Source organism: Seriola lalandi, unplaced genomic scaffold (genome assembly GCF_002814215.2).
Source record: "Seriola lalandi dorsalis isolate HSWRI2012SDOR001 ecotype SW California unplaced genomic scaffold, Sedor1 jcf7180002054293, whole genome shotgun sequence".
Lineage (NCBI taxonomy): Eukaryota > Metazoa > Chordata > Actinopteri > Carangiformes > Carangidae > Seriola > Seriola lalandi.
In genome coordinates, this window is record NW_019524846.1 from 663829 (window position 1) to 676625 (window position 12797).

The 12797-nt window shown below is 39.4% G+C and overlaps 2 protein-coding genes and 1 long non-coding RNA gene across 6 annotated transcripts in view; 1 reads left to right on the plus strand and 2 right to left on the minus strand.

The window, feature by feature from the left end:
- Positions 1-3078, minus strand: part of LOC111654873 (casein kinase I) — a 36259-nt gene extending 33181 nt beyond the window's left edge. For 3 of the 4 annotated variants that reach the window (XM_023406038.2, XM_023406037.2, XM_023406033.2), the window contains exon 1: positions 2938-3078. The gene's annotated coding sequence lies outside the window, so the exon portion shown is untranslated. Of the gene's footprint in view, positions 1-2684; positions 2882-2937 lie in introns of those variants that run through there. The other variant, XM_087173929.1, reaches the window with a different exon arrangement.
- A 1594-nt stretch (positions 3079-4672) lies between these two features.
- On the minus strand, positions 4673-7525 carry dmbx2 (diencephalon/mesencephalon homeobox 2). The gene is made up of 4 exons (XM_023406012.2): positions 7476-7525; positions 6666-6838; positions 5726-5901; positions 4673-5269 (listed from the first exon to the last, which is right to left on the minus strand). The coding sequence occupies exons 2-4, from the start codon at positions 6829-6831 to the stop codon at positions 4763-4765; spliced, it is 849 nt and encodes a 282-aa protein (XP_023261780.1). The 5' UTR covers positions 6832-6838; positions 7476-7525; the 3' UTR covers positions 4673-4762.
- LOC147819137 (uncharacterized) lies at positions 5194-6522 on the plus strand. The gene is made up of 2 exons (XR_015437235.1): positions 5194-5296; positions 5690-6522. It is a non-coding gene; the product is annotated as an uncharacterized LOC147819137 (long non-coding RNA).
- Positions 7526-12797: the final 5272 nt, after the last annotated feature.

Here is a 12797-nt window from a genome sequence, read left to right on the forward strand (position 1 = left end):
TTGCAAATGAGATTCCTTCTCCAGTGGCTACCCCGTTATATACTTGCAATGAAATGCACTGTCAAATACTACATATGCATCATTCAGGGAAAAAAAAACAAAAAAACTTAAACCTTTTACTTGCAGATCAAATTATGTCTACTGTGGCCATTCCTTACTACAGCTGAAATGAGATCTTGCTCCAGACCGGTGCAAGGCAAATTCAATAAAGTAATCAATATGAGCAGAAATATTCCACAGTGGACCTCAGACATAAGAGAAAAGATCTCTTTTACAATTAAACCTATTTTTGAAAGCTCAAAAAAGAGTGCCTTACAGAGATTTTGTAGATCACAAAGTTGTAATTTAGCATAAAAGACTAATGTATCTAATGTTGTGAAACATTGAGAAAAGTTTCAAGCTCATTCTACAACAGCTTTTGCAGGTGTGCAGATCCTCAGATAAAAAGAACAGTGAAAAAGGATCTGCATAGGCCAGGATCAGAAACAAATACAATAGAAAGTATTTCTTCACTTTTGTACAGATGTGTGCAAAAATGGACCGGGAAAAAGTGACAAGATAGCAAACTACACTATTATGATTATTATTATTATTATTATGACATTGAAGCAATGTCAGACACAAACAACACCAACCATAATTTCAATTTTCATTGGCAGTGAAATTCCACCATCTCTGTGAAGCTTTTTGAAAACAATTACAGGCAGACATCTCTGTCCAGAACAGCTTTCCCAACTCCCCCATGTCCATGATCTAAGATGTTGGTGGTTCTGAAGAGAGCAGGTAATGCAGGCACTACCAATGGGCAGCTACTCTTTCCTATGGAAAGGCACTTACATGGATCAATGACTGCTGTAATGCCTCATCTCATCACAACATTTGCATCATTGGGAAACATGTTATTGAAAGGATTTGGATACAGTCTAGTCTACAGCTAGCTCAGCTGTATCTGACAGACTAAGAAACTACTATCGCCTTCACATGACTAAAATACAGCATTATCAGACATAGGTAAACCGATAATGTGTGCATTATTTTATGTTACATATTTATTAAAACCATTCAAAAATAATGTCACTGTGACTTTAATGTGTTCTACACATGTTTATTCTGCAAACAATGAAAGAGATGACATTTCCTTGGGGAGACAAAGCTATATTAAAATTACAGTTGCAACTGAGGCCTACTGAAGAGCACATTTATAAGCCAGGTATGCAGTCAATCATTACACAGTCTTGTCTAGCCCTCTTGGTCACAAGATTAGAAGTAAAGACAAGGTGGGTAAATGCTATTACAGCCTGTATGATGCTAATGATCATAACAACAACTGAAATGTCAGTACACTATGCCAATAAATCCCTTTCTCAAGATGAGCCAAGAAAAAAATATATGGTATATAATGCATTAAAAATACAAGTATGACCATATTTGAATATGAGAAAGCATGTACAGTGGGGTCCAAAAGTCTGAGACTACTTTCCCTTTCCAGAGAATTGAAATATGGTCTCAGACTTTTGAACCCCGCTGTACCCAAAAACCAACAAAGATCAAAATAAGTTTTTGTCTCAGGTAACTTTTTTGGCAATGTTGGTCATATATCTAAACTGTCTCATTTCAGGAAGTTGTGTATTGTTTTTCGCATCAGCTGTTTGGTATAGCTACCACGATATTAAAAACATACTGAGTAGCTATATATTCCAAGTACTGAATTTGCCTTGACAAAAACAGGGATAAAATTATTATGAATGATATCTCGTAAAAGCTCAATTCTGAGGCAGACAGTGGCTTTAACGACAGCTTGCTAAAATTGTCGTCTGTACAGCTAGCTTGCACTGACACGACGCAAGACGATTCCCAACGTTCAAATATGAATCCAGCTACAAACAAAAAGCTTCTGGTTGACATTCAACAGTAGTACCGTGACCATATTGCCAAATTTAATCGCATGTGGTGCAAAAATACCTGCCTTTTTAAGCTTATGTTAATGATCGCTAATAGCTAACTGGCTACCGAGTAGTGGCTGGCAGCTGTCATTTAGCGACAGTTTCGGGTGATCATAAGTACCTGCTTTCTCCCTATGTTTGCACCAATTTTGTTTTCTGATACGAGACGAGGAATGGAAAACAAAATCGTACAAGCAAACCCCGTCAATAACTGTGATCAGACAACCTAACGGTAACGTTAGACTAGCTGGTTCGGCGGACAAGGCCAAATATTCTCAGGCTATCCTGGCGTTAGTTAGCAAGCTCAAGTCCTCTTGATACGGTTCAATCGTAGCCAATTCGTATCAGTTAAGCGATTTTCTTGTGTTATATACATGCAGCAATTTCGGAAAAGCAATCTAAAGTACAGGTTTACCTTCACGTTTTAGCTTAGTCGACAAGTCACACAGCTAACCTGGCTAGCACCTACCAAACACACCGTTCCTCTCGGCCCAACGTCTGATATAAAACTGATGCAACGTTAACCAGTCTGTTAACGACACAAGCCAGCTAACTGTTAGTAAACTACCGTTAATGCAAATTGAACAAGTCGAAGCAGGACAGAGTATGAAATATTCATTGATTGACATTCCCTATGCTAGCTGGTTAGTTAGTAAATGCTTAATAACAACGTCCCTAGCGACGTTGTTACTAATGCTATCTACTAGTGTAACGTTATAATAAAATAGTTATTTGTTTCACCTGAAAGTGTCGTTTTTGCTCAGATTCCAGTTATATTCATTAACCTGAGCACTGCGGGGCAACTCCTTAATCCTAACCAACCGACTGCTCAGCAACAGCAGCCGGGGATCTCTTACCGCTTAGCTCGGTAGCTAGCCACTTAGCACGCTAGCACACGAAACACTAGTGAGAACGTTAATATACGGCGAGACGGTGTCTTTTAAAAAACAACAGCTGTCGACTGAATTTCTGTCGCCAAAGCAAAGTGTGTTACCTGTAAACGTTAGCTATCGAAACGCAGTCCAAGACATGGTTTTATGTTCGTGGGTATCTTTCTCATTCCGTTTCTCTTGTCCCCAAGTTGCTATGATTTCGCTGTTGTCTCTTTAAGCCTCCCGATACCAGGACACAGCGTCACTGCGCTACGCTGAAAAAACTGACGCAACTGGTTTGGCGAATTAAGCAAAACATCAAACCTGCGTAGCTCACTGAGTTCCTGCTCCAGACTGATCGATTTGTTTGACAAAGTTGCACTTTTCATACTAGTGAAACTAAGGTAGTGTGAAGACATTGACACATCTACAGTCCGGTGAATGGGTGCAACACAACTCTGTTCTTTGGTTTGATAATTAAACATGAAATAGGGGATTTTTGCCGCAGGTATGATCCCAAATATGGATTTTTTTTTTTCCGTGACATTCTGTAATGTTGAACTACCTCACTGAACTACCTTAATTCAGACTGAACAAGTAATGTGAGTGTGTTCGCTTTTCATGGGCATTCTCACAGTTAGGCTAGTTATAAACTAAATGATGAATTGGTAAATCACTAAATTGACGGACTAATCAATAATGAATATGATCATTAGTTGCTGCCATTATTTTATACAAATCTCAGACTAATAACGTAAGAGGGAGATCTCTGACTCAGGAGCTGAAAAAATATACCCCTGTTTTAAAGGACGAAAATCCATATGAGACTGCATAGACCTTATAATATTTGTCCTCTGTCTAATAAGATCTAAAAGCTTGTTCCTATCATCTGCTGCCGAGAGGATTCAAACATTTTGGGAAAAGTCCAGACCTCTTTTGTTTCTACTGTCAAGTGTTTGTTTTCTGCTGTACCACAAAACACTAAAAGTCATGTAAAATTTGCAATATGGGGTGCTATGAAAAAAATGTCATAATGTTGCTATTTTTCTAATGTTGATATACAGTATATTATAGTGTGGTAAATATATACAAAATCACACATTAAGTAATCAAACTGACTGAAGTGATAACATCTTATGATCATATAATTGCAATACAATTCCATTCTCCATACATGATGATACTGAATCATCACTCAGCGTTAAATCAAACAGCTTACATCGTTTTCTTAATGAGTACAAATACTGTACATAATCTTATTCTTGCAGTCTTGTAAATGCGTCACAAAGTACATTTTAAGAAAGTGAAACCCATCCTACTGGCAGTGAGCTTCACAAAATCCAAGAGAACAAAACAACAACAGAGGATTCAGCAATATATAATTTTATTTCACATTTCTATGTTGCAGTGCTTTGTTACAATAAGGGGTTTTCTCAAATGCTTACCATCGTTTTTACCATGTAGCTACTTGGCATTGTAGCCTGCTAAATAATGCTGGAAGAGACAACAATATCTTTAAATGGAGTGTACACACTGCTTCTTGTCTGGAACCAAAACATGACGGAATAAACATCAGCCTCTTTCAAACAAACTCATACCACTGTGAAACTAAAGCCATCCTGTAGATGTTATTTAAAGCAGACCCAAATTAGACTTTGTCTACTAAAAAGAACCTCAGAAAGTGACTGTACAGCTTTATGTCCTTTTAGACCAGTGTTACTCACTGTACATCTCGCGTCTAAAGTCCAAAGTTTAGACAGGCATTCAATAAAACTCGCTAGATAAAAATTAATGTTATGTGTGTTATGTTATGTCTATAGTCATATTTACAGGAACAAGGCAGTAGGTGCCTCTCTACCTTGTTGTCCTGTCTTCTCCCACACAGGATTTCTTCAGGAGAATGGGAAACTTCTGCCTCTAAGTGTCAGGTGTATAAGTCCACATCAGTTACAGCCCCAGGTGAGGGCGAGGCACAGCTTTACTGGAACAAGCAGTCTGAAGGGAGAGGCTACAGTTTTTAGCAACTGATGATGGAGGAACCCCCAGGGTGGAGCTGTGCTGCTGTATGATGGGCCAGAACAATGGGGGGAGGGCGAGCTCAGTGGACAGCACTCCTACAACAGGCTGGTGAGGTGTGTGGCTGTAGCACTCCCCTGTCATGACAGGGAAAAGTGGAGGAGAGTGTAGCCGGAGGGGGCACCGTGAGATACCAGAGTCTGAAGGGGCGAGGGGAGGGCAAACATCCCTAATTTTATCCACATGAGGATGAGGAGGAGGAGGAGGAGGGATGTTGCTGTCGATGCATGATGTGATGACGTCCTGTTTGTCTTCAGTCCTGACTTCCTCCTGTCCCACCTTCCTGCAATGTGGTGTCTCCTCCAGACCGTTGTCTCTGGAGAGCGGGGAGACCTTCTGACCTTTACGAAACTTTGCCCTCCTGTTCTTGAACCACACCTGGAGGAGAGAGAGTAAACTGCTGAGGTAAGTCTATTTATTTGAGGCAGTTTAAAAGAAACTGAACTTTACAAAACTGAATTAAAGTCTTTTAAAGGTTTTTTATTTAAAAATCGGGAGGTAATCTGGATGTAAAAATGAACTAAAATGGCATAAAAACAAAATAAAATCAATAAACATAACATTATAAGGCAGCGGAAAATAACAAGATTGTCAACAATAACATCTATGTGAGTTAGTAAAAGATTTGTACTGTATTATTGCTGAAAATAAAAAGTATTTCTCTTACGAGACATATTGCTCACGTTCCCCTCTCATCTCATTAAAGTTACATGAATTAATATTAATATGAAAAGGTAAATGCAGCAGGGTTTTGTTCACCATTAATGAACACTTGTCATCATGCATTATTGGTTTCAGGTTTACAGTCAGCTGCTGGATGGAGGTTTCTCTCACCTGAATGCGAGCCTCAGGCAGGTTGATGCAAACAGCCAGCCTTTCTCTCATGCCGACATCTGGGTACTGTGTCTGTTGGAAGGCTTTCTCCAGCGCCTGCAGCTGTGTCACTGTGAATGCTGTGCGGCTGCGGCGCTGTTTCTGCTGGTTCCCGTAGCGAGCCTCCAGAATCAGCTCTGGTGGGAAGGAGAGCCCAAAAAACCCACAAATTCATCAAAACTGAGTCAACAGAAAATCTGTCTTCAGTTGACGAGGAGTAACCTGAGTAATTTGTTATTCTCATTTACATTTCTCTTTTGTTTTTCTGTGTTGCAGGGAGGCAGTGGTGTATGGAGGGCCACATGTGTGATGGAAATAGTTATAAAGCATTTGGTTTTTCCCCTTTTTACCGGTGTGTGGCCCAAAATGTGAAGGGAAGTCTAAGTAGAGAGGCAAAAAGGCAACGCTAAATGATGAAGTAAATGGAAAAGCTAAAATGAAAGGAAAACGAGGCAGGAAAATAGGAATGCAAAAGGGAAAGGGAGTTGTTCATTCAAATGCCTGATTAAAACCGGTGTTGTTAATTCAGTTTGTAAATTCAGTAAATTATTTCTCTTTTGAAATGACATTTTCAAATTGATATTGATTTTTCATTATTTATGTAGGAATTGATGAATGTATTTTTACTCTTTTTTAAAAATCCACAATTAATTTGAACTATTAATTGATTAATTTATGTTTCATTTGTAAATTGTTTTTAGAATTCAAGAACTCTTTTTATTGCACATTAAAACATCAGTTGATGAAATACTTAGTCATTTTGGTCTATTTATTCTTCTGTTTTTATTTGTCCAATTAGATATCAATTAATGAAATGAACATCTATTTCTATGACACTCTTGGTCCTCCACAGATTCCCGCATTGTCACTTTGGGGTCTGTTCAGGACCCTGATGACCCACCTGCCAGCCTCTCAGCCACAGAGAGGGTGTGCACCGTGGGGCCTGCTGCAGAGTAGACGTGGTACTGCTCCGCCATCTGGTGGTGCAGGTCGAACAGCATGGAGTTGACACCGTGGAGGGGATAAACACCACCGCTGGACGGCCCGCAGAAATTCAAAGAGTTCATCGTGAATCTAAGGGAACAGAAAGATTTATTCAACTGCCCCGAAAGGTGTATTTTTAATATGAATATCATTAGAATATACTGAAGGAGATATTTAAGTCCCTCCCCCCCCCACCCTCAAACCTCCGGCAAAGTCTCTACATGTATGTCTAAAACTTTAAATACACTTGTTAACAGCTCATTTCATTGGGGGACAAGGCAGCAAATAGCCTACTAAAGAATGAATGAAGATATTTGTTAATGTGATCAATTGAAAAACAAATACTATTAGAGGAACCAACATTAGGTCTGAACACTCCCAAAAACTATTTTTTGTTATTGTCCCCTTTCCTTTAATGTCTAATTTATTAGTCACTGTTCAGACTGTGAAGTCTCGTTTTATAAGTTAAAGAAAATTTCCGTATGAATGGCTAAAGACTATGTTGGGGAAGATGGATTAAAAATATTACGTTTTTCTTTTAAAGGCAATATATTTGCTCTTATGAAGGTTTGATTTAAGAGTCTTCACACCTTGCACCCATTTTTACAACTATTTTGCATCTCACAGCTCAAATCTTAAAACTCAAAAAATCTGATTTCACTTAAATCCACTATACAATCAACACAGCAGGATTGCCCCCTCACTCGGTGTATTCCTCACTGTTTACCTGAGTTCCGGACCCTGAGCAGAAGCGTGAGTTCCAGATGCGTTTTTACGCACAGCGATGGACCCGGGGAGTCGTAGTCCAGTATGTCCTAGTCCTAGTTCGGGCCTTATATCCTCGCACAGCAGCGCTCTTTGTCGTGACGCGGATCTGATTCTCCGAAACCATTCTCACCCACGACTATTTAAGAAGCATTTACCCAGGCTCCCCTCAGCCATTAGCCAATAGAAAGAAAGGTATTAGCCGGGATTAGGTGGGATGAGGGAAGAGAGGGGGGTTGCAAGGGGCTCAAGTTTTTGAAACTATTGAACTTGAGAGATTTATGCCAAGGATCCCCCTATAAGCGAGCGTTTCATTCCCTCCCGTTAAAACAATTAAAACAATGTGGTGGGCTAATCTCCGAGGCTGGGCAGATTAAAATAACAGCCTTTGATTGTCCTCTCCTTCTCAGTCCTCTTTCTCCCATACCGCTGGCTTTGACAGAGGGGGGTTTTCTCCGTGGGTTTGTTTTGCTAACAGCCACCATATTTTGCCTATAAACTGTCACCATGTGAAGTTAATCTGAACCAATTTCTTAAAATGCTGCTGAGCTAAATTACAAATCTTTCCAAGAAGAAAAAAACATCAAATCATCACTGAAAGGAAGTCCTCTCATTTTACAGCCGCCAACATTACATCACCATTAGGTCACTTATGGTACATTTTATAAACCATACTCCACTAATGAAAAGTAGCTGTAGCCTATTTTTGTTTATTTATTTGTTTATTTTATTAAAGGCTTCTTTTTTTAATTTTTTTTTTTACAATTATCTGACAGCTGTAGTTACAAGTTACTTTGCATATTTAATTTTTACCCACAAAATAAAATAAAAATATATTTTTTAAAAATGCATGTATAAAAGAAAGTGTATAAAATGTGATTCATTGTTATAAATTAAACTGTTCATTAGAACATTAAATCACTGTTTATGCACTGATGCATTAGTAATAATGATCAAACACTGTTTGAAAGGGGTCATTTTCCATAATGAGTATTTTTGCTTTTGATACATAACTATATTTTGCTGATAATATTTTAGCGATTTTTATTTTAAGTAAAAATCAGAATGCAGAATTTCAGTGAAATCAGAGTAGAGGCTGAAATATTATTTTTTTAATTAGTCCCTATTATTTGGGTAAATCTCCAAGCACTGGTTCCTACATGTCCCATAATGCAACTGAACAGCATCTTTCATTAGATCTTTTATGCCTCTTATAATCCCACTTCTTTCAAACTCCACACTTCCAGTTTATCATGCAGGTTTTCTGTGATCTCAAGGTTTTCTTCTTCTCTTCTTCTGCATAACACTCAACAGGCTCCATCCTCAGATGCTCAATTTGGATGCAAAAAAACTCCATGAAAAAACAAGTTCACAAGAAAAAGGAGGAGAAGAACAACAGAGAAGAGATTGCTCCTCCAGGTTAGAAGTGCTGTAGATTGGACCATTAAAGGCAATGGTAGTTCAAATGGTGACACAACATGTAGGGTTGACCTCAGTCTGTATTTTCAGGAGTAGATGATAATGTAGGGTTTTCCTGACAATTAAAGCAGGCTGGGACATAAATGGTAAACTTTCAAAAGTTTGTTTGAATGAATATTGTTCCCTGTACAATCTGACTAGTTGATTAAACTCTCAGATGGTAATTCCTTTGACAAAGGTGTGTTTACTTTATATCTACAAGTTCATTTTATTTAAAATGTAATTGGATTTACTTACTTCATTTATAAAATGGAAAGTGAAAAAGTAAAAGCTTAAACTAGCAAAACAGCAAAAACAACTCACATCAAACCACACTGTCCATCATATTCAACCACTTTTTAATGTTCCCGATGTAACTGAACTTTTTTTTTCTTAGCATATAAAGCTCTCTTGAATAAGGCTTTGTAGTGAGTACAGTACAACTTGCTGCTTATCTTCTTCTGTCATTAAATGCTGCAGAGCCAAGTCACATCCACATCCAACACTCACGCACAGTAAGATGCTACAGGTACATTCCTGCACCGAAATCAGCTGCATATAAAGAAACTGTTTAATTTAAAAAAAAAATCAATATTCACAGATAAACATGGGAGACGTCTCCAGCGCTGTGTACTTTGAGGTTGTAGACCAATAACCATGGTTCACTTCTTCCTCTCACACTCGCACACAATCAACAGCTCAGACTTCCAAAATATGTGAAAATGTTTGTGCTCTTTTTTCCCCTGGCCTTTTTCCTCCTCCTTTCGCTGTTCTTGGCTGTCAAGCTATATTAGTGTCCGATAGAAATAAGTCATTTAGAAGAGCCTCTGTCGGCCAGCCCCTCAGCCCCACTAAAAGCTCCAGGATTAGGTCCCAGAGGCCTTTGTCTCCGCAGCCCGCAGGATTAGGGGAGATTTACTGCGAGGAGAGAAAAAAAGTAGTTATTTCATGGCACTTTCATGATGAAACCTGGCCAAAGCTGTGTTGGCTGGGGGGATTAGAGGCACACAAAGAGTGTGGTTGTGTGTGACCCTCCCCATCCCAGAGCTGCTACCACTGACTCACCGTCCCCCCTCCCTCCTTCTGATCATTTCCCCTCCTGCGGGCCAGCAGGGCTCGGCCGGGTTCACCTCCTACCCATCAAGACGACCAGGGTTCAGCTCCTCACTTCTCAGTCATCCAAAACTTGCTGCTTCATCTTCACATTCCCCACAACAACTCAAAACAACTCTACCATCATATTCCAATTAGCCTTTAAGTAGATCAGCAGTTTTATGAGGTAAGAAAACAGGCCTCGGTGCAGTAAGTCTAATCACCAGGCTATGAGTATGTTGCATTAAGAGCCTGAGGTGCAGTGGTAAATGAGAAGTTAGTGGATTTTAGTCCCTCCTGTAGTGTTTAAAACTGCTTGAAAGGACTTATCCTGCTCTTAGAGGATCCACTTACACATGCATGGATTACAGTGAATAAAACACAAAGGTCAAAGCCACATCACTGACAACAGTCTCACCGCTGAACAGGTGAAAACTCGCGCAGGTTTAATAACGGTTGTCACATAGCAGAGGGAATTTAACAGACCTCACTGCTCTGCCGAAAGTAAGAAAGTGACAACGTGAATAGTCACTGTCCGAACATCCAGCCTTTATCCTGTGTGATGTCAAATAACATGAAGTTATTAAAGTTCAGCTGTTATAAGCCATATGCAACATATTTTCATGTGCTGTTGCAAACATACAGTAACTCGCATTTAGTGCAAAACATTTGATGCCCGAAGAGTTTTAACAAAAGGCCAATGAGGAAAAAAGCTAAGAAACCCAAAATGTCTAGTTTGTTTGTTTCACTCTTTGAGTATCAGGTTATTGGATCTTTTTTGTTTAAAGTTCTTGGATACTGCTTTTGGTACCACTTCCTAAAAAAGGCATCCTTTACAAAGGGTTTATAAGTTGTAACTAAAGATTTTATTACTGGTTACAGATGCTTCATAAACAGGGCATAGGCCAGTAATAACAACAACTTCTGAGTTGTGAAAAGTCCCTTTTAGACAGTTACGTCTAATGACTTATTAACATTTCTAAATGTGGATTTGATGGTTCATTAGAAACACTGACATATCAACAATTAATAAAGCCACAAGGTACAACTTATAAACACTTTGGAGAGTGTGAAAGCTGTATTAAAGGTGGTAATGTAAATTATTTTGTAGGACCTGTGAGGTTTAAAATGTAATAAAAATCATCAATAATCAAAACCAACAAATGGTGAAAAATGCCCGTCATAGATTCATTAAGTCCAAGGTGACGTCTTCAAACTGTTCCTTTAGTACACAGAAAAAAGCTACCAAATCCAAAGCTACACAGTTTTTTTTTTACTTAAAAATTAATGTAAACTACTGATGACATATTTGTTGATGGATTAAACTGAATTTCAGTATTTTCACTACTGTACGGGTGACAGCTTCAGCTTGTTAAACTGAGAGAAAAGATGAACAAACTGAATCAGGTGTTGAATTGATCCTCAGCTGTGGCTCCTCCTGCAACATATTTTGCACCTGCAGGAAATAATTAGAGCTGTCATTTGTGTGTTAGGGTGAAGAAACACTGCTGGTGACTGAAAAGTATGGACTCAAAATATTGAGAAAAGCTCCAGAACCCAAACAGATTTAGTTTATGATCACATAAAACAAAGGAAAGGAGTAAACCAGAGAACGTCTGACCATATTTTACCTCATTACCTAATTTTCCATCATTTGACTAATCGGTGAATCAGCTCTAGACTTGATACACCTGTTGTTCCATTTAAAGTGTGCTCATTCATTTGATATTTAGAAAGTTATTAACGGGACGGGACCTGGAAATCTGTTGAAAGAAGTGAGGGTTGAGGGGGAGTAAATATTCTTCTTTTTTGTCTTCTCTTTTTGTCATTAAGAAGTTTTTGTTAATGTCGCCTGTTTAACAGATGTTTTAGAAAGCAAAACCCCTTATGTTCAGGCTTTCTTTAATTACTTATCAATAGTGGAAATTTGTATTGACAAGGGCCTGTCAGGAGGGGACCTTTGTAGTTGTCAGTTATCTCAAAGGAAGGCCCCCTCGGACACCAACTGGATCGATCGGCATGCAAAACACAACTGAGAGGCTTTCTGGGGGCCTCGATGTTAGTCCGGGAGCATGTGGGCCTAAGAAGGGAGAGCAGGCGGAGGAGCTAAAGACTTCTTCACCGGGGGAATCAATAGGGCCGGCTGGCCTTTGACCTGAGGGAGACAGGGAGAGCAGGCGGCAGGTCAGTTGCTCTTCTTAAGCCCCTCTGAGTGCCAGGATCACGCTGTGAGGCCTGACACCGGCTATGACACACTCAGGGCTTAGAGTGACATTGACCTGGCCGCAAACAAACCAAGTTCACACGAAAATCTCAAACATACACACACAGAGATGGGCTTGGTTCAGAGTGTGGAATTTAAATGACAATTTAATTTTATAACAGCCAGAAGCAAAGTAACTTCTACATGAACAAACCAATCCATTAGTGTGATTTGATTGATCTGAAATGAAGAGCTGTGAGTCTGTGAGAAATGCATCAGACTATAATAATTCCTCCTTTATACGGCCTAGAGACTTATTAGCTTCCAATTAGCTTCTTATGATCTGCTGCGCAGCCCTTGGGAGCATGGCAATAAGCAGCTACACCAGCAGATCAATACGAGGGACTGAGTAAAGATCAGACTCTTAATTGGGCCAGAGTGCTATAGATTAAAGACAGAGAGAGAGGGACAGGCAGCTGTGGGTGTCCCCGGGAGTCAGGGGCACCCACAGTGGGCTGGAGTGGGGTGCAG